Raw genomic sequence first — 22,214 nt, 5'->3', positions numbered from 1 at the left:
CAGTGCACCCCGGGAGAATTACCGCAGCTAAAAAGCCCATTTGCAAACAAATGCTGACAAGATACTATAAAGGGTAAACATTGTTCCCAAAACCGTGCAAACATGAGTTCTTTAAAAATCAGGTCTTCGGGGTCTAATGACTGTCCTTAATAAATAAGCACAGCTTTTCACAGCACTGAGTACACAGAACCAGGGCTGCAACTCAGGAACTGCTGCTTTCTAGCCTGCACACAGTTCTCTGGAAGGGAACATACACCAGCAAAGGAGCAGCCTTAGAGTTCAGTTTGTTCATAGGTACTTACATTCAGTGGGAATTACAGGACTAAAACTAAGTGTGTTTAAAGTAGGTGGGCTTAAAAAAAAAAAAATCCTACATAACATATTGTTCCCAGAGACCATCTACCTTAATCACAATATCCTTTGGTTGTACTTACAACATTTAACACCTCTAGCAAACAGTTTCTGGAATCAGATTCTTTATTAGTAACAGTGAGCCAATACTTAACCAGTTACAGCATTAATCAGTCAAAAGCTAATTATCAAGGATGTTTCAAAAATAGCATACTGAACAACAGAAAATCCCAAATAAGATTACAGCTATTAGATTTCAGTCGATTTTTCAAAAAGCTTAATAAACCGTTCAATGCAGAGTCAAGAATTTTCAACACATTATCCTTAAGCACAGTAATTCTAGTGTTAGCCACACATCTTTTGTGTTTTTCTCAAGACTTACCTATGTTTTTCTAGTTCGTTGTGTGATGACCTATTAAAAAGAGAAAAGAAGTATTAGAGAAAAGGACGAATACCAAGATTTAGAATATTTAAAATTCATCACCTGCATAACTTGCAAAATAGCTCTCTAAAACATATCTATATATGGATTACAAATCAGCTTATCAGTTAAATGGGTTCACTTTACATCCCTTAAATACTTCAAGGTACCAATTTAATTTCTATGAGTAAACTGTGGGTTTTGGGGGGGAATCAGAATAAATTTGCATATATAAATTTTTAATATATTTAGAGACAGAATTAGACATTAAGAAATGATCAAGTTAGTATGAAAAACAGCCCACAAAATTTTCATCTGCAAAGAAAAATTATGAGGGGGCAGAAAGTGTTATAAGATCTACATGGCAATGGGTAAGAGTAAAAAGCACCTGAAAATCTATCTTTCAAGAAGTCCAAAGAAAAGCGGAAAGAAAAATCAGCAGCTAGCTACTGCTGTTCCTGTTGACATCTTAATGCCAAAAAAGAGACATCCTCTTCAAGTAGTCTCAGTCTACGAACAGATTAAAAAAAAAAAATCACAATCTCTAAACTGATCACATTGGTATGCCATCCTCTTTCTATCTACCAGCACTTGACATTTTTTTTTTGTTTCGTAAATACTTCAGGTTTTTTGCCATTAGAAGGCAGCCTCGACTTCTTGGAGGATTTTTTAATTGATTCAGCTGGAAATACCAATTCTATTTTATTTATACAGCTCGGATTAAAAACATTCCTAAAATGAAGTTATGGCCACCACTTCAAAAGCAGCAACTTCCTGCACCATTAGTTTTGTCCGACTAAAAACATTTCTAGTACATAAGGATCAAAAGGTACAAAGGCAGTGGCAGCTTTTACGGCTGGCAGTTTACGTCAAAGCAGCCCTCCTACAATGCGCTACAACCCCTGCCTGCATCTGGGCACTACGTGCTGACAGAGATTGCTTTGTTGAGGCCTGAGGTGTAAATGCATAGTCCATTCTCACCCGCAGGGTGAGCAGAGACATCACTGGGTGAGAAATTCTTCCCACACAAATGCATAATTCGCTCAGTGGCAAGCTGTCCTGCCTCTCCCCCTCCACGCGCACGCATGTGGATGCTGCAGCACAGCTAAACACTAGCGATGAGAACAGCGCTGCTAATGCGGCGCTCTGGCTGCAGAGAGGAAAAACTAAAGCAAAGCTCATGCAAGGAAATCACTGCTGAGCAAATCTGCAAGCCATCCGCGCCAAGCCAGCACAGCGCCTGATGAATTAAGCAAACTGTCCCTCTGCAGGTAAGAGAAAACTCCAGTACTCACAAGGTTTCAGTCTGATGCTAATTCACTTTCACTGGAAAGGATCTTAGTGTCATTACTAAGAAATGAACTATATCAGCTATCACCTGGCACGTTTTTCTGAAGAGCCTATCAGATTTTTATTTGCTAACTAGTTGCACCAAGTGAGCCATGACCAGGTAACGTATGTATTCCTACAGTACCACAGCAGGGCTCCCGACCACCACAGCAGTACTGGAAGTGTTTTAGATATACTCTGTGCTACATTAATAGGCCAAAATGGACTGGCTTACTGAGATTTACTGTCTTCACTGTTTGACCATAATAAGGGGATATTATTTTTATTCCCCACTCCTACGTACACAGAGATCAGATATTGCTCCTGGAGAGGTGAAGAACACTATGCGCGATCAGCCAGTGTTTACACAAACACACAGAAAATAAAGGTCTGGGAGGGAAGCGCTCTCCCAACAGGCCTTTCGAAGCCACAGAGTCCGTGTTCACTGGGGGCTCTACCAGAGAGCAGGAACATCGGCTAGCCTGCGTTCATCCCCACGGCAAAAGCGTCAGGGAAGTCACTCCCACTGCACATGAGGTGAACAAGATCCACTGCAACCGGCCAACTCCAACCCGCCTTCTGTACATTTGCCTGAAACAGAGCTCGTGTCCGACGACGGGGCAGAACTGGTGGCAGCTACGCCAGCAGAAGAGCCACGTTCCAAGGAATCCTGCCTGCACGATTTAATTCCCTGGGCAAAGAGAGGACGCAGCGAACGCCTGGAAGCCCCCCTGCGTGCAGCACAGCTACAGGACTGCTGTTACTCACGAGGGGTGCTCCCGGCCTTCGCATTAGGTCCACACAGCTAAACCAGCATTGGAGGGGCGCAGCTGCACTCCCCAGCGGTACCAGCTGCCCAGTGGAGCAGCTACCGGCACGTGCCCCCCTCTGCACAGTTCCCAGGCCCCATCCAGGAACCAAAAAATGAGAGTTTTGATATTTAACCTGATAGCTGCTCCATCTCCAGGACAGGCTAACTACCCCATTTATGCTAAATGCTGCTTATTTTCTGCCTCACTTTTTGGAGTATATTTTCATGCAACCTGAAGCAAGGAAAAAAATGTAAGACCTTGTCTGCACATAAGCCAGCAACCTCAACACTACCTACATTTTGAATTGATGTCTTTTATTACTTCGATGAAAGGTAGTGCGTGGGCCAGACCTAAGAAGAAAGGAAACAGCATGAACTGGACAAAAGAACAATCTGCCACTTAAAATATATGTTTTTTTTAATGTATTTATAGCAGAGGCAGATTTACGACTGCAGTTTACAGACAAACAGTCTGTGGAGCCCTTCACAAGTGGCTGCAAGAGAAGGAAGCCTTTGGGGGGTTAGTTCAAGCTCCCTGTACTGGGTTCTGTAGCTCCATCCAAAATTTCAGTGACTTAGAGGCAGATGTGATGATGGAAAGGTGTCAATAAAAAGGCTTGTATAAGAAAGGTAAAATAATAATAAAAAACAACAACAAAATCACCAATTCAGAAAGAAGAGACCAGGAACGCTGCTGCCTAGCACTACTCATTTGTAGTGACTGCACTGTTTACTTGAGACAGCACTGACACCCATTTAGCAAATGCCAAGCAGTTAACCAGCTATTAAGTAGCAGTCACATTTTCTTAGGGAATAAACTGTCAAATGACGATTTGAAAGAAGGGGGAGGAGCCAGGTAAATTCAGATTTTGGAGTTTGCACAGCATCTTGCAAACCCACAGCATCTCCCTGGACTTTCCTGTCCACCACCCTTCCTCTCCCCAAACAAGACCTCCAGGTAACGGCATGGAGCTACACTCCTAATGCAACCTCCAGAATACACACCTCCGCTCCTCGCGTGGGCGCTAATCAGGACGACTGGAAGACTAACCCAGAAAAAAACAAATGCAAGAAAAAGAGCAATTTTCTACCAGTTTGCTGAGCTGACGGGCTCCCTGCACGATCATGGCAAGGCCAAGCCAGCCAAAGGAAAGCGATGAGGCCTCGCTACCGGACCGAGACTTCGTTGCCTGCGTGGCTCTGCCCATTTGGTCGGTAAAACACCTCCCTCTGCTTCTCACACCCGTTTGTCTCACCATGTTGTCTCTCTTGCTAAAATGCAGGAATTTAAACACTGCTTAAATTTCTTCCACTGATGCTCAAAGGCTGCAAAAAGTCACCTATGAGCTCCTGGTGGCCACAGCAAGTAGAGCAGCCTAGTTAACGGCGAGCCAAAAATGGGGGCCAGCGCCTTGCGCGCACCAGGGCCACCTGGCACAGACAGGGCTCGCAGAGCGTCGTACAGTCCACGCACAGAGGTCGACCGAAAGCCAGAGCCAGGCTTTGCCAGCGGGCAGCACTGCACCCCGCGTCGCGCGGCCCATCCAGGAGGAACGGGCGACACGAGGGCCGTGTCGTGGCACCCACATTGCACGGGGCTGAAAGAACAAGATCTGACAGGGCACCGGGTCTCACAAGACACTGCACAAGCTTCTGTGTCTGATTCAAAGCCCCAAGCGGGCTGGAGAGCACGTGGCTCGCAAGCCCTGCAACAGCACTGCTGCCCCGCACGCGTCTGCCATGTGGGCTTCCCTGCGACCGTCCCGGCTCCCTGCCAGGGAGCCCTTCGTCCACACGCACAGGGACGCGCATGGAGTATTGCGGCCCGTCACCCCAGGTGAGCACGTCACCCAAGGTGAGAAGCACCACAACGCTCAACCTCCGCGCGTAAGCGCACCTTCTGTCCGGCATTCACTGCGCCGGGCTTTTTTCATTGGTTTTAAACTGGACGCGGCACTTGAAGTATGTCTAAGAAAGAATGTGTCCGTACGGAATTAACCTGCTGGAAGGGACCTGGACATACTCCTCACAGCACAACGTAGACAGGTCTGCGGACCCGGCCAGGGTCTGGGAAACGGCCTGTTGGCATGTGCCCTCACGCAGAGCTCTGGCTCAAGTTTGTGCTGCCACATGTTTGCTGGAGCGAGGTCAGAAAGCACTTCTAATAGGGCAGCGATTTCTTTTTCTTCATCACAAAAACCACCGCAACTCCCAGGCATTGCAGGCTTACTACAGCACCTTGGTGGCGACGGAGCAGTTTGTTGGGATTTATTACATTAGGAGCGAACTTATCAGTTTGAAAGGCAAGCTCAGCAATATCGATCGTTGGCTTCAGTCGTAGCAAAGCAAACCCAGAGGGATCCATCAAATTCAGAAAGCCATGCAAAAAAAGCAGAAGTCATGTCTCCACAGTCTGGTTTACAGTGTTTTATTCTCAGCCTTCCACAAAAAAGAAAAAAAAAAAAGAAAAAAGAAAAAAAATAATAAAAAAAGGAGTCAGGCTCTGACCCCTAAGCTGCTCTGTGTGGGCACGACTAACATCTGCAAGGAGCAAGGAGCTCGCTCCGCGGGCCACAGGCTGCCTGTCGCTGGGAGCCAACATTAACAAAGGAATTCGGACGTTCAACTCTGTTTTTATTTGAAACACCAAACGCAGCTTTCATCCTTTTCTACATATAACCCTTCACCAGGAGGCAGCACAAAGTACAAGTCTATTTATATAACACATGAACATAAATATTAATTTTAATAGATGCAGAAGATATATTTATAAACCTGCATTTATTTTGCTTTCATTCCCCTCCCCCCCCCCCCCAAAATAAATCGGCTCCTAAATTACAGGCCAAGTACACTGCACCACTGACTTCCAATTCCTTTTTCTGCAAGTAAATTTAACTGTGACTTCAGTAGACTGGCATCTAACACTAAGATTTTAGTTTTCATTTTACCTTATTTCTGATCCTTTCATGGCAAAGACACAGCCTGAGCTCCACTATCCACGGGCTGACACCGTCCCTTACAGTCAGGCACAGCTCAAGACGTCAGGCACTCGGGGTTTTAAACCCACCTTTCCCGGGGTAAGAACACAAAACATAAGCACCAGAGGATCAGTCCTCCAAATCTAATTATTTTATGTTCTGGCAGTGTCATGAAGGATATTGTCCACAAGGGGCTCAGCTAAAACTCTCTCCCCTCCCCCTCACTTTTTATATAAGCACAGAAACATATAGATTTGAAATTGTCATTACAGACAGGAAACAAGAAAGCCCAGTTATCTGCAGACTAACGTGGTTTCCTATCAAAGTGCCTTTCCTTACTAGCAAACGTCACCAAATTTCAGATTTGTGCAATACTCCTCCTCAGCAAATTGCATACATCTGTTATCTATCCATTTCACTGGATCACACTGCAATCTCGGAGAGACATTTGAATACTTGTTATTAAGTTTTCCAAGGCACAAGTCCACTAAATCCAGCTCTTCGTTTTATGCTATTTCTTTAATTCCAACTACACGTTAACAAAGCTTGTTAGACTGCATCGCAGTGCTTCAGGAACTACAGTTACTGTTCTGTGGAGGCATTTATTATACTACGGCCAAGCACACGATAAGTATTAGTGTAACAAGAAGATGTGACCTAGGTTTACCTCCCCTGCCCCCAAAAGTCAATTACAGGCTTGTGCCTTTCTCAAATCTCCTGTCCTCCTTGCAAAACAGGAATCCAGTTTCATCTGTCACAGGATTTTGGTCAAAGCTATTGGAGGAGAACAAGTCTGAATCTCAGCAGAGGACACTGCATAAACAAACAAAGCAGAAAGATACAAAAAACAAAACCACACTACACGGTCTGGTCTGCGTGACGGGGAAAAGGGTACATCGTAGGAAATTCAGTAAGGAGAAAACACACGAGTCGAATAAGTGTGATACAGAAGTGAAAAAAAATGGCTGCAAATTATGTCTGATTGCCAGCAACAACCCTGAGAACTGTCCGTTTAGCGGCAAACTATTAATGACCACTTCAAATTTTAATTAAAGCTATGAGCAAATAAAGCAAAAATGTTAAATTCCTGTGGTGGGCAGGAGGTGTATAGAAGTCTGTTAATTAAATGCAGGTAGGCTGATATTTTTCCCTGTATGAATCCAAATCTGTCAGAATTACTTTTTCCTTTCATCGTGACCCAGAGGCCAGCGATCTCCTAGCCCAGATGCGACCATCCTGGCCCGAGCACTGTCGGTCCCGCTCCCCCTTCTTCTCCCCAGCACCTCGAGCTTGCTAGCCCAAGCCAACTGCATCCAACAAGGGGACGGAGGACTCGAGATACAGCTCCGTGCACGTCACACGAACATCACCACCATCTCAGCAAAGGAAGGAGATGCCGATTAGCGCCCTCGCTGCAGGACAGGGCGGCTGCCAGGCAGCCCTCTCCCAGGCCCCAGCTCTGCAGGCCGGCGAGGACACCTGTACGAGCCGGGCGCGCAGCCGGCCCGGCCACGCTGCTCCCGGCAAGGCAGAACCGAGAGAACAAAGAAGCGCACAGCACACCGGGCTCCCTTGCATCTGACGGTTTTCTCCTTCTCCCCCCGTTCGGATTTTCCAAGAATGTGGAGGAAGATGTTTTTCACACGTTAAAATATATATATAAAATATATATATATAGTGCACTTCAAGTGATCAGATGGCATAAATGCAGGGAGCTGAGGATGCTGCAGGATATAAAAATAGATAATGAAAACAACAACAGAGCCCCTGCAGTTTTGAAGTGTGCAGCTATCTGCTCCATTCCTACTCCTCCATCATTAAATATATATTTTTATATACACAGTAAAAAAATAACAATAAAACCACAATAAGGTGTAAACTCCAGACACGTAAGCAATCATGCCTGCATGCATCTGAAGCTCCAAACCCAGTGCTTGTGGAAAACGGGTAAAGTGAAGCAGTGGACAAACACTTTGCCCGGTGGTTCACATTACCAGCGACCACTCCAGATCCTCTGAACTTTGGCCAGTCGTCTCCCTCTGTTAATCTTTGAGTTGCTCAGGAAGATTTAACTGTATTGCCAAAGATTCAGATTCTAGTCTGAGTGTTGGACTCAATACTCTAAGTTCAAAACAGTATTAAACAGTGATGCTAGTTTTCTTCGTGGCTTTTAGATTGTATGTTCAAATGTAAGGATAATTTCTCCCCCTCAAATTTAAGTTCAGAGGAAAACTTGCGCAGCGATTGTTAGAAACGGGTACTGAGGCCCTAAGTACAATGCAGAGGTGCCCACACGGTTCTGCTGATGCACCTCAATCCTTGAAACAGCAGGATGCTGCATTAAAGCAATGCGTCTCCGTTTTACAGACCGACACGTATGCCTAGTGTCCACGCCGAACCAGACACACCACATTTGTGGTGGTCACTACGTCTGAAGCTATTTCTCCAGAAGTATCATCTTGTCCCACAATACAAACAGCTCATCCCTGATCTATCCACTGCAGCTAGGAGAAAGGAAAGTGTAAGTAAGTATGTCCGCTGCATACTACAGCATGGCATTTCTGAAGGTTATCACTGCTATATAATGAGAATCAGAAAAAGGTCTGAACAGGTATATATAAATGTGTTGTCAGAAAAACGCAGGATGGTAACTGCAAGCAGACATACGTGTCTCAGCTTTAATAATGCTAGCAAATCTGTTACCAGAAATCTTTTAATTCTGCTGTATTCGACAGATTACAAATCCTCTCCTAAAAACTCCTGAAAGCAGCTTACAGTTCAAACAAATAACCATTTTGCAGTGGATGACAAGAGACCAAAGAAAGGAAACGATGGAATAATAGTTCTGTAAGTAGCAAAGACTTCTGGAACACGAGAGACAGAAAAGAAGAAACCTGCACATTTTGATGAGCACTTAACAGCTGGAAATCTTATGAGATCTGCTCAGATTAGGTGTGATTTTTTTTTTTTTTTAAAGGCAGCAAGTATACTATATAATAAAAACATTCAGGAGCAAAGCGTCGCAGAAAATAAGGCACCTCCCATTCCTGTTGACTTTCTTTTTAAAATGAGCTGACGTCTTCTCTACACTCCAAGATGAGACAAGCAACTGAACTCAAGACAAAATTTTAGGACCACCGCAATTAATACACCTACAAGCGTCTGCCTTGTTTAGAGCAGGGGGGTAGGGGAGCGATCTGCCTTCCCCATTTCCTCACTTCTCATCAAGCCACATTGCCTACCGTGGCGGAGCAATGAGCGCAGCGCTCACAAGCTCATGTTTTTCTCGAGGAGGGAGCTAGTCAGCTTTTGATTTCAGTTTACGTCTTCAGCGCCCCACAACCATCCGTCGGCCAGCTGCCCCGCACCTCTCCAGCACCGGCAAGCCCAGCTGCCCGCTCCGGCACCGCACGGGATCCCTGCCGGAGCGAGCAAGAGTGGCGTGGGCCCACTGAGACTCGCTTCTAATTTGGAAAACGAGTCACGTGCAAGCCGAGTTCATTTTAGGCTATTCTACAGGAACCAGCGTCCGCCACGAGCGCGCAGAGCGGAGCCTGCGCTGGGGAGAGCCCTGCTGCGCGGGGGCAAGCATGGCCCCACCGGGGCGAAGCGGGCCCAGCCGGGCACAGAGCTCCCCGCAGCGCCGGGAGCTGCCCTGCAAGAGCAGAGCACAACACAGGACTGGAGGAGTTCCCAGGCAGGGGCCGGCGCTGTCCCTGTAAGACAGCCTCCCGCACGTACACAGCCACTGCCGGAGCAGCAAACAAAGCTGCAGAGAGCCTGCGCACAGCAGTCCCCTGCTAATGCCATCGCAGCACAGGTAGCGGCTGCGGGAAAAACAACAAACAACGACAACAAAAAGGCGGATGATAATCACGATAAATAACGACCGAGCCACGCGCTTCGACGGACGGGCGTGCGACAGGCTGCCTCGCCACCCGGCGCGCGGAGGTGCAGCAGAAGCCCTAGAGAGGTCAACTTCACTCCAACACCTTCGCATTTAATACCTACAGGAGAAGTTCAAGTGCACTGTTGGATCCTCCCCCGCCGCCCCACACGCGCTCCCCCTCCACCAGCCAGCACCGCGCTGCAACCGGAGGCTGCATCTGCTCCCGCTGCAATGGGGAGGCGGCCAGTTTGCTGCCTGTGGTTTATAAATAAACGCTGGGGGAAATTAGTGCCATGCAAAGAGAAGTCTGGATGGCAATTATGGTGTTAAGATCCGCAGTAAAAGCCGCTGTCGGTGAGCGAGGAGCAGAAGGAGCGATGAGGGCGGATGGTTTAGAAGTGCAGTGAGTACTAAGGAGATGGTGTACGCGTGGCAGTGTTTATATGAGAGATCAAAACAGAGCCAAGCCCATCCAGGGAAAAAATGGCGACTACCGGGATGGGAGAAACTAAGACACTGGATTAGTTATTATTTTTAATAAAGGTATGCGCTGCACATCAGCTAGACACATGGGAAAAGCTGCCAATTCATTCTGAAAAAGCGGTGCGTCTATTACCTGTTATTCTGGGATTTTCTGGCCATGGTGCCTGCCTTTGTTTTCTTTCTGGAATAGTCACTATCGAAGGGTAACACTGATGCATAGCCATGTTCTGCTTCTAGGGACAAAGTCAGCATTAGTGGCAATATATTTTTTCCATGCATTTTTTTCCTCCTTTGCAGGAACGCTAGGGTAAAGAACAGAATTTTTTTGGTTGATTTGTTTGGATTTTATTCTGGCATCTTTTAAAAGAAACGAGACAAAAAAAATAACAACTCGGTAACAAAAAAAAAATAAAAGTGCCCAAATTAGGAGGATTATTGAGTGCATATTAAAAATCAGGCGGATCATGCAAAAATCTCGCAACACTGCACTAAGGAGAGGGGGGAAAGGGGTGAAACTGCACTACAATAACAACTGCAACACGGCGAGCGGCGGAAGGGGCACCGAGGGCTGCGACGGACACACGCTCCCCCGCCGGGGCCTGCCGAAAACCAGCCGCGATAGCGGGAGTAAGAGAAGGGGCCGCTCCGCCGCTCCCCGGCCCGGGCGAGCCCCGCAGCCGCGCCGCAGGTGAGGGCCCGGCGGCGCCTCCCCGAGCCGGGCGCCCGCGGCCGCCTCACAACAAAGGGAGCGGGCGGCTCGAGGGACTCCGCTCCCAGTACCTCGGTCTCGCCTCTCCAAGTACTCGGCCGCTTCCAGGAGGATTAACAGAGAGTTCAACTCCATGGCTGCGTGTGCCGCGCCGTGACGAGCCGAGCCGAGCCAAGCAGTGCCAAGCCGAGCCGAGCCGAGCCGAGCCGAGCCGAGCCGAGCCCCCCGCCGCCGCCCCTCCGCTCCGCGCCGCGCACCGCGCCGAGTTCACACGCGGGGGACTTCCAAGTCCCCTGTTATAAGGCACCTCTCTCAACCTACATTTGACACACTGGAGACGGGCAGCCCGCGCGGCCAATGGGCGGCAGCCGTTCGGCCCGGGGGCGGGACGGAGCGCCGCGGCACGGCCAATCCGCAGCGAGGAGCCCCCCCCTTTTCCTCTGGCTGGGGCAGAGAATGTTGACAGATCCCGATCTCCGCTCTGATAGGCTGGCCACTATAGTAACAATTTAGAAGCCGAAGCTTAGCAACAGCACGTGGTGGCCCGGCCCCCGCGCTCGCTGACTGGCCGGCTTTTTGCATGTTAAGCAGGTAGCGGCAGCTGATTGGCCCGCGTGAGGCCATGCAAATGAGGGCGCGCCGTGGGCCAATGGGGCGGCAGGGGTGTGCCGCGCGGCGGGCCGGCGGGGAGGCAGGGAGGGGGGGAGCCAATGGGCGGGTGGAGGCGTTGAGTTGCCGTGAGGAAGCGCGGCGACGAGAGGGGCCGGGCGGCAGCTCGCCTAGGCACCGGGGCGAAGTGCCGCCTCCCGTTACCGCGGGGCTCTGCCGGGGCAAGCGGAGCCGTGAGGCTCGGGAGCAACGGCCTCAACTTGCGCCCATTCACCTCGACGCCTGCTCGCTATTTTTGGTGACCGGTAATTAAAAAAAAGCACTTACTACAAGCACAATACCGGCGGTTAACAGGAATAGCCTCAGCTGGAACAAAAAGGTGTGTGGCGGGCTGCGACACCCCGGCTCCGCCGCGGGCAGCCCCGAGGCAGCAGCCAGGCTGGGACCGCCAGCTTCCCCTTCCCAGTGCGGTGCTTCGGGGCAGACTCGGGCTCTCGGAGCTCCGCTTTACCAGCCCCGCCGGAGGGCGGGGAGGCAGCAACCGGCCTCTCACGGCGACGCCTCGACTACCGCACCTCCTGGGGACGTTACCCGCCATCTCCCCCTCAGCGCTTCCTCCCAGCTGCCTCCCTCCGCTCCGGACAAGCCCCTTCCGCTCTCAGGCAGCCACCCGGGGGCCGTCGGCCGTTGCAGGCCGGGCGAGCGCGGAGCGCCGCGGGCCGCACTTCGCAGACGCTCCCTGGGCCGCCGCGGTCACGCGGGCGGCGCGGAAAGGGGCGCCAAGACCCCTCCCTCCCGCCGCTGGCCGGGCCGCGCATGCGCGCTGCCGCCGGGGAAGCCGCGGTGGGGAAGCCGCGGCGGGCGGGCTGCGCACGTCGCGCCTTGCCCGGAGCGCGGCACGCGCGCGCCCGCCCGCCCGCGCGCGGCGTAACGTAACGTGACGTGACGTGGCCGCGCAGCCGGTGGTTGCGCCCCCGCCGCCTCCCCGTGGGGGCAGCGGTGGCGGCCGGGGCCTCGACGGGCTTTGGGCCGCCGCCGCCCTGGCAGGTGGTTTCGTCCCCCAGATTCAACGTTTTCCCAGTAACCAGGAGGCCGCTGGGCTCTCCGGGCCGTGGGGAGGGGAGCGCGGCCGGGGGCTCCGGGCTGCCTCCGAGGGAGGCAGAGGACATGTGGCAGCAGGCCGTGAGGGGAGCCCCCCTCGAAGACGCCATCTTCCTCGCTCGAGGTGGCGTCGAGGGGAGGAAAGTCCCGTCTCCCCTTCAGGCGCCAGTGCATTTCCTCCGCCGAGCCTCGCCACGGGCGTGGGGAGCATGGGCGGCATCGACAGGGCCTTGCCTGGCTGCCAGGTCAGCCCGGCCCAGCAGGGAGAGCCGAGCCTGCGCGCCGGGGTGCTGCCTGCACCAGGCAGCGTCCGCTTTGTACGGAGACCATGTCACGATGAGACCCGCTGGGCAGTTCGGGCTCGGCCCTCGTGCATCTCGCTGCAGGATGGGGGGCTATTGGCGTACCTGCGAGGAGGCTTCCCCTCGCCGCCAGCAAGCAAGGGGATTCCTGAAGCCAGCTTGCGTTTCAGGCAGCTTTCAGTACTGTTTCTGCTTATGATCAGGGATATAATTCTGAAGAATGTTGGCTGACTGAAGAAAAAATCTCATGCTTTCATAGTGGAAAGTATGAAAGAAGTGAATCAGCATGAAAAAGATGATACAAATAGGATGCCAGAGATCTGTGTAAAAATGTGTCTGTTACCTATGGCTGTGACCCCTTGCAGTGTGCAGGCGAGAAAAGAAAACAGCAGTACTGCAAAACTATGCGCAGAGATTTAAAAGAATTACTAAACTGTACACAACAAAATCTTCTAACCTGAAGGAAAAGAAACAGAGAAAAGCTCTCAGAAATGCAGTCAGAATCATCTGCCAGCTTTCCAACCCTTGCCAGCATATTCAGCTGCCTTTTGTCATCTGGATGCACAGAAGCCATCTACCAGAATAGTCTGGCTCCTGATGTACAGACTACACTGAACAGGAAGGAGCTTAGCACCTTTCCTGTCCACACCATGCTATCTGCACTGTTAACTTTGCCTTCTTATCTCAGATAGCTGCTGCACAGCTGTTGCCTAAAAACTCATTTATTTCAACATGAGCAAGACATTTTAAAATATGTACACTTTAAGCTATGCTGTGATCAGACATGAGTATGTCTTCAGGCTGAAAGGGCTGAGGCCTGTAATCAGTCCTCATGCAGAACAGCACTTAGGCACACAAGTGCACCCACTGATTTTAATTGAACTATTTGAATAAGAGCCATTCAGCATGTAGGAGGGCTGCAGAATATTGACCACTATGTTTATTCCATGGTAAAAGATGTCAGCTCCTAAGAGGCAACAGTTTCCCTTTAAGAGGAGAGTAGCCATTCAGCTTGAAATAAGAGTTACACTTTACCTTTTTTACAGGATTGTGGTAAAACCACATACACATTGCACCCCATATTTTGCTAGTCTCTATCTTGTTGCCTCAGGTATGGTGGTGTAATACAGCTGTAGAACACTGCTGGAACAGATAGTGTTTTACAGCCATTTGGCCCAGGTATCAGGAATGAGACAAGACACAAGGTAGTAAAGAAAGCAGTATTGTGGTTGTAATTTAAGAGAATTTTATATCTGCTTGGAACAAGAGTAAGTGAATCCATGAATTACAAGACAGAAGAGAATTTGATGTATAGATTACAACAGTAAAAAATTGCCCTAAGATTTTTCACCTGCTGCTTGAACTGTTGAAATTCAGCTGCGTGAGGGTGAGATTGTAACATCTTCACTGTAAACCTAGTCCCTTTTCATTGAGATTTATGGGAGTTTTTCTGTTGGCTTTAACTGGAAGTAGAATTAGACACTGTTTGACATAACTCTATTATGGAATGAGATGAAACCATATATGCATAGGTCTGTGTTGGCCACAAAAGAAAGAAAGTTCCCTTTGCCTGACCACATGCATAACACTTAGTAAAGAAAATGCAAACATACAGCTGGGGCAAAACTCCTTCTCAGCTATAGCCACAGTGATCTAACAGTGTCTCAAGTTTTCAGAGCATCTATCATGTCTCTTAGTCTATGTGTCTACATATAACTTTAAACTGTGTTGTTCACATGCTGTGTCAGAAAGCAAAATGAATGTGATACAATTGCCAGTGCTGGCTCCACTCCATGTTGCTTGAGCCATTGCTCTCCCCTGCACCCCGTAGGACCCAAGTCCGACACATTTAACCTTTCCTGGGATAAAAAACATCAGACTCCATGTGATTCCACTTTCTTCTCTTATACAGAAAGTATTTCTTTTGAAGACAGTTGTTTTAAGATGATGAAGCACAATTTTGCATTGGCGTTTGCACTCTCCAGGGCCCTGTGCAACACACCCTTCCCTGTGCTGACGGAGTGTGTGGGGAAGGGACAGGCCACTGCAGCCAGCTGGACTACGTGCGTGAGTGAGTGTTAGGCGGTGCTGTTAAGGACTGCAAGATAGGGCCTAATGCTGTCACAAAAACAGCTGATTTCTGTTCGTGGTGGCTCTCTGCCTCCAGCGTGAGGCATATTAGTTTGTTTAAACAATGAGCATGTGCGTAACCACAGACACACACGTGCACACGCGCACACACAAACACACACACCCCCTCCTACTGATGACATCCAGAGTAAATGTTTTATCCGCATGAGTTTAGGAGGGACACTGTGTGGATTGGCTCATACTGAACAAATGCTGACAGACTTTTATCTGTACATTTGCTCTGAAGGGGCTATTCCATGCAGTGTGCAGCAATATGTTAGAGAACTTTTAATAGTTTTACCAAGATTATTTCTCCTAGAGTGAATTCAGCTGAGCCTTTCTCAGGAGGCACCATAAAAATTTCTAAAATGTCTAGAATGAATTGGTCTGGATCAGTTCTTTTTTACACCAGTAAGAACTAGGACTAGCTTCGGTGAGGTCAGTGTGGATGCACAGGTGTAAAAGGGATGTGAAAGAAGATCAGACTGAATTACTTTAATAACTGAAGGGCATGCTTTAAGATATACATACGCCCAAAGGCTTTGCAGATTTGCGTCTCTAAATAGCTTTTTTCCATTTCTGTGAACATGCAGCAAGAACAGCTGAGTGCTGAAGAAACAGCTGGCCTTCAGTGATAAAGGGTAGCTGTCGTTTCATGGTAAAGTTTACAAACTTTTTATTTAGAAACAGAAGGGAGAGCCATCAGTAGCCACACCCCACAACCTGCACTGTCTGTGGTTTATCCACTGCCTGCACTTTATGATGGGAGTGATAGTATTTACATTTTCAAATGGTGTAAGTCAGGCCTTTTCCAAGAACTGTCAGTTGCCCTGTGGTGTGACATGCCGTGAGATCAGTGACATCGGAACTGCTGACTGTCCTGAATTGTAATGCAGGAAGAGCTCTAAAGCGGAGAATCCACCATTTGAGAAACTTCTTCATTCACTTTTCACCATGTACACCCTTAAAGGAATAATCAGTCCTTACATGCTTTTCGGATTTGAGTCAGTGCAGCTACTGCATTTTTTTTTCTTTTGTCTCTTTAAATTCCTTACTATATCTTATCCCCATGTCAAGACCTTGGCCTCCCTCACTGTGCCTTGGAGTCCATTCCCCTGTTTTCCTTGGGTGTTGCAAGGCTTAGTTAATTAGCAAGAGCTCTAGTTCTCTTCCCACACAGGAGGGGTTCTGCACTCAGAGCTGGCACTGGCAAGTCTCAGCTCTTTGTCTCAACATCTCAAATCCTGTTTAGTTTCTCATCTAACCTATGATTCAGCTCCTTAACTCTCCTTCCTAGATATGGAAACCAGAACAGCTGGAAGTTGAATAGAGCAGAGCTTCAGAAATAACAGTTCTGGCAGTGCCCAAGCCCAATTTGAGACCTTTTGGCTACATCTGCACTGCTAAGTAAAGCGGGGCAAAAGACCATTCTCCAGCCCTGAACCCAGATGGCAGAGGGTCACTGCAGCCACTTGACCCTGGGTCTCCTCTGGGCTTGTGGTGGTGCACATGTAGCTTTCAGTCATAGACTTCATTTTGTATGTGGTTTGGTTTTAGGGGGTTTTTTTTGGTTTTTTTGGTTTTTTTTTTTTTAGGATCAAAGGGTCTGAAGTAGCAGATGTGCTGCAGCCCACCAGAGAGCTGCTTTCAGAGTCTAAAACAAAGGTTATGTGACATGCGGGTGTTTGGGGTGTTGTAGGGTATCAAGTTGCTGATACAGTGTTGAAGGACTGTGTAGGGTGGAGAGAGTCACGTCAGTGCAGTCCTATCTGTTATGTCTTTCTGGACTGGTCCTTGGCCTGTGATACTCCTTGAACTGTTCCCAGGCGTTGATTTGGAGAATAGCCTGGTCCAAGGAGCGTGACAACAAGCACAGATAATGTGGGGGTCCTACGGACCTGAGTCACTGCCATGGATTTGGGTTGGTGGGTTCTGTACGTGATGCTTGCCAGCCTAGCTTGCTGCATGCTCGTGATCAGGCATGTGCTGCACTGACTGAATCACTGGCTTTCCCTATGTCTCCATATTTGGGGGGAGATTTAGCTGGGGTTTATGAAATCCTATGGAACAGACATGCTTGAAAGTCACATCTGAATAACATTAGTACTTCAAACTGAGTGCCAGTCTCTTCTATCATTCATTTCTTGTTACAGCAATTATGAAAGACATTATCTGTATGTTATAGTCCTCCAAGAGTTTGGCTGAAGGAACGCTGAATCCCTCCTCCTCCAGCACTCCTCAGCCAGTGAGCTACTTGAAACAGCGAGTGAGACATGCAGATCCCTGCCTTCAGGCCCTGGAGCCATTTCTGTGGTGAGGCATGAAATTATTCTTAACTGATTGAAGTGAGGCATAGATTAATAAGCTTGAGAGACACTGGTTTACTATATCTTCCTGCTCCATGTCAACTCTACTTAAACCATGTCTGACTATTTTAGATAGCCTTTTCCCAAAAATCTTCACTGATGGGGCTGTTCTCAAAGCACTTTGCAAAGGACAGTAATATCACTACTTTCATTTTAAAAGAAAAAAAATGGAGTTACAGGTGAAACAGCTTGCTAGTGTCACTCAGCAAAGCCAGGGAAAGAGCTGGGATTGGGACTGGATATCCTAGTTCCCAGTCCAGAGCATTAGGCTTTATGATGCACTGTTAAGGATGGATTTGTATGGTTTTTGATCTGAATCTCAGACACATCATGGCCTTATTACATTTTCTTGGCATAGAAAAGAGACCTTGTGTACATTTGTATCCCATTGAATTTCCACAAAGTATACAGACTAGTGCAAATACAAAGAGGCTTTGAGGAAACCATAATGCAGACCCATTTCATGTTAGTGTTTCTTTGGGGGCATGGGCATCTGTCTAAAGTCACTGCTTGAATGAGCTGATGAATTAAGCATTTCTCCTTTAACCAGGAACATTTGCAGTCAGGCCTTATTGTTAGGTTACTTTGAAATGAGCACATCATATGGAAGTAAAACCATGCTCTACCTCACTCTTAAGATCTCATAGGCTGCCTTGATGCTTACCACTGTTGTTGCAGTCCAGAACAGATACAGAAACAGCAGGCTTGCACTCACATATTAGCAAACAGAAATAAAACCAGTCCGGCTTTCAGAAGCAGAATGTCCATTTTAAGGGGAGAGGGAGGCAACTTAGGCTTTTTAAATAAAAAATTTCAATCAATAGTAACATGACTTAAATGGCATCCATCCTATGAACATATAAAAGTAACATTTTCTTACCCAACCTACCTGCTTACCATGTATCTGTGACTGATGTCTACCGAGTTTACAGGAAGAAGCCCCACAAATTTGTATTGCTGTTAGGTCTAAAAAGCCAAATAGGTAAGGAAGAATGAGTTCATGTGTCATATGTAGACTAATGCAATTGTTAGCTGCCATTAGTTTCTAGAATATTTATTACAGATGAGGAACTGAGAGAGAAAAGCTAAAAAGAATCTGAACATAGAGATCTCTCACCTAAATACCTAGACATCCCAAATCAATGGAGTTGTAAGCTGAGTAAATCAGATTTTGAGATGAAAAGGAAAATAGAGATGGACCCCCAATTACTTTTCACACAGCTATTTTCAGGAGCCAAGATATGTGCATACATATATGAAAGAACAGTTTTCTGTTCATCAGAGGATAGTTATCCATAATATATTCACAGTCCTGCAGTAAATATGTAAGTAAATTGTTGTTTTTATTCCCAGTAGGGAAAAATTAATGACTAATGCAGCAGATGCAAAACTACTATAGGTAGCAGAATTCGGTTACTCACTTGCAGTAGCTGTGAGCAGATCCAGGCGAGCCTCCCACTGGAAGAGTGCAGGTGCCTCCCATATTGTGCAATAATGATAATACTGTGCATTTCTGTAGTGTGTCCAACTTGTGCATCTTAGCCTGCTAGGTCAAGATTTGCCAGTTCAGACCCTTAATGGATAGTAGTAATTAAGTAAGTAAAATGCTGTTCAGCTGAATGAGAGGGGAATCAATAATGATGCTAAACCTCATACTGCTGGTATAGTTGGGCCGGTATTACTGTGGTAGAGATAAGACACCTGGTATATCAGTACACACATTCGAGAAAAGATCAAAACAGCGCAGGTGGTAAGTAACCTGGACAGTTGCCTGCAGCACCTAAAATTAGGGATCAGCATAAAGACTTGGCAGATGAATAGTCAGCAGATGCTCCCTTATCTCTCTATTTGCTTTGGAAGTTTGGGACTGACCCAAAACATGTTGAAATCAATTTGTATCTTCCTCTTTATTTTGATGATAGGCTACGCACCAGGCTCTGATCAGTTGTGGGCCTAATTAAATGATTTTACTCAGTGCAAGCTAATTGCCCCTATGGAGGACTGAAACTGAATGCTAAATGAGCAGTCTATAAGAAATGTGTTTGTAATGTATGGTTTAGAATAAAAAATTATGGGTTTGATTTGACAATTTCCCCACTGTCTTTTACTGGTATAACTACTGAAACTAAGTGAAGAGTCAGGCAAAATGAATGTTAACAAGCTCCCTTCCTTATGCAAAAAGGCTAATGCAAGCAGGAAATTGCCAGCTTTCAGTGTCCAAGAGAGAAGAGAGGCAATGCATTTAAATTGCATCAGGGAGGTCAGATATGGCCAAACCAGTCTAACAATAAGGATGGTGAAGCACTGGGATAGATTACCTGAGGGGGTTATGGGATCTCCAGCATGAGAAGTCTGTAAGGAGAGCTTCAGCAGGCATTTGCTGGGAGGGACGTGGTTGCTGCTGTTGTTGGCAGGGGATGGAGCACCTGGTCTCCAGAGGTGCCTCCAGACACCTCCCGCCACGCTCTTGTCTGTGACCGGATGGAGTTTTGCACCAGTCTGGAGAAAAATGCACCACCTTCTGGTGACAGGATATTTGCTGGTCTTGAACAAGGCAAAGGATGTAACACGAAAACGTGAAATCTGCAGTAATTAATTAGATAATGGGAAATCAATCATGCTAATGAGCGTGTAAGTGTTGGCAGACTCTAACCATTGCTGTGTGAATGGCATTGATCTAGTAAATATCTTTTTCAGAGATTGGAGATGGAAGGTTATGTAAGTCTGGTCAATAAAGATAGTATGTGGTGCTTTCCTGTAATAATTTACTACTAAAGTTTCAAGCTGATTGTTGCTTTTAATGCTCTGCTTGAGATACTGGATTCCAGCAAAGGGGAAATCTTTGCTAAACAATCCAAAAACAATTCTGCAAGGGGGTGGAGGGGAAAAGGAAGAGCCTCCAAAAAGCACAAGCTTGCTCGAGGCAACCTTGCATGCAGAAAGATTGTCCAGGCTGCTGTGTCTGTTTGGGGGCAGAACAAAGCACACTGTGCAGCACAGTGGTTAGGACCCAGCCTTACAGGAGCCACACAGCATTACATTTGCTAAATGTGGTGTCTGCAAAATGCAAAAATTAAAAAGGGAAATCTTCATCCTCAGACAGATGTTATCGTGCAAGTATCACATGGAGTGCGAAGTCCTTTATGTCGATGCACTGATTTTAGCTTTGGGAGAAAAGTCATGTAGCAAGGTGCAAGTGACGTGGAGGAAAGTGGGGGGGGGGGGGGGAATGGAGAATTTAACCTGCTTGGTTTATTTATTTTCCTTCCAGGTTTCTGTAGGTTTATTTTCTTGCCATTTATTTGGCTCTGTTTCTCTGATCCCGTCTGTCCTGTTTTTGTTTGCCTTCCTTTGTTGCCGGTTGTTTCACGCTGGTTCCATTCCTCTCCTTTTGTGTGACAGATTCTTCGCCTGAGCCATGTCCAAGGTGTTAGGCTCCCTGCAGTCACAGTACGGAGACTTGATACTGAGGACACAGCTTCCTGCTTCTCTCAGTGGCTGCATTGTGTAAGTGAGCCCACAGAAAAGGAATTTCAGGACATTACTTAATGGATTGTCCTTTTTCTAACTAGTCAGGACACTGGCAGCTCTTCACATCTTCTTTATTATTGCTACTTGTGATCCCCTAGTATCTACAGGCCCCTAAAGGACCAAGGCCCCAGTATTCTAGATGTTCTACACGCAGTAAGAGAGCATTTTTGTCTGAAGATCTTGCAGTCAAAATAGAGAAGACAGACAGAGGTATGAGAAAGGCGCTGTTAATAAATGTTCAATATACAGGGGAAAGTAGAAACAGAGGAATCCCCAGATCTCATCACTAGGGCTGAACTTGGATACCTCAAATGCCAGTTCAGGGCTTTAATCACAAAATGATCCTTCTTCTCTTCACTGGGATCACTGTAACACAGGCATGGACTTCCACTTTCATCTCACTTTCGGGTGTGCTAAGGATAGTAGAAAGTGGACCCACATCACAGAATCACAGAATGGTTGAGGTTGGAAGGGACCTCTGGAGATCATCTAGTCCAATCCCCCTGCTCAAGCAGGGTCGCCTAAAACATGTTGTCCAGGACCCTATCCAGATGACTTTTGAATACCTCCAAGGATGGAGACTCCACAGCCTCTCTGGGCAACCTGTTCCACTGCTCAATCACCCTCACAGTGGTGAGTGTGGGCCACCATCTTGCACTCAGTGGGAATGAGTCAGTGCTGGGATACTGTGGCCATACTGTGAGGGTCAACAGTGGGTGAGGGAAGCACTACTGCAATAGACTGTGTCTGGTGGGGGACAAAACCCCCAGCAGACAGCAGGTTCTTGGTCCACACCAGCTTGCGATGATGCAAGGTGAACTTATTCCAAAAAGCTACTGTGACTAGGAGAAGACCATACTGTAAGTCCATCTTGACATCAGATAGAAAAAACATACCTTATGACTCATTCCTCTGTTTACAAGCTTGCCTTTGCTTCCCAAATTAAGATACATGCTTTACATTAGGCAGAGAATATGATGGCTTAATGAAGAGGAGGTAGGAAGTAATACATTAGTGTGACATCTGTTTTAATTATTTGTTTGTACCTTTGACATCTAATTAAATACATTACACAAAATGCACACATGAGGGCTCTCTGTGGAGTATCTGTTTGGCTTTTTAAAACTTTGCTTACCTGTGGAGCCTACTGTTTATTGTATGATGCTTTTTGCCACTTAGGCACTATGCTTAATCAGATTTGTAA

The 22,214-nt window shown here is 47.4% G+C and overlaps 1 protein-coding gene across 3 annotated transcripts in view; it reads right to left on the bottom strand.

Annotated features, from left to right (window-relative positions):
• The window catches only part of MXD4 (MAX dimerization protein 4), a 40,274-nt gene extending 29,032 nt beyond the window's left edge, over positions 1 to 11,242 (bottom strand). Inside the window, exons 1-3 of one of the 3 annotated variants that reach the window (XM_026112692.2) lie at positions 11,043 to 11,242; positions 10,396 to 10,564; positions 734 to 763 (exon numbers count right to left, since the gene is read on the bottom strand). In XM_026112692.2, the coding sequence (XP_025968477.1) occupies positions 734 to 763; positions 10,396 to 10,564; positions 11,043 to 11,106 (263 nt within the window). In that variant the 5' untranslated portion in view covers positions 11,107 to 11,242. The remainder of the gene's footprint in view (positions 1 to 733; positions 764 to 10,395; positions 10,565 to 11,042) is intronic. The other 2 variants (XM_026112693.2, XM_026112694.2) reach the window with 2 other exon arrangements.
• Between the last annotated feature and the right edge of the window lie 10,972 nt (positions 11,243 to 22,214).

This window comes from Dromaius novaehollandiae, chromosome 4, assembly GCF_036370855.1.
Source record: "Dromaius novaehollandiae isolate bDroNov1 chromosome 4, bDroNov1.hap1, whole genome shotgun sequence".
In the NCBI taxonomy this organism is placed as follows: Eukaryota; Metazoa; Chordata; class Aves; order Casuariiformes; family Dromaiidae; genus Dromaius; species Dromaius novaehollandiae.
The sequence above is the reverse complement of the archived record's forward strand: the minus strand, read 5'-3'. Positions and strand labels throughout refer to the sequence as shown.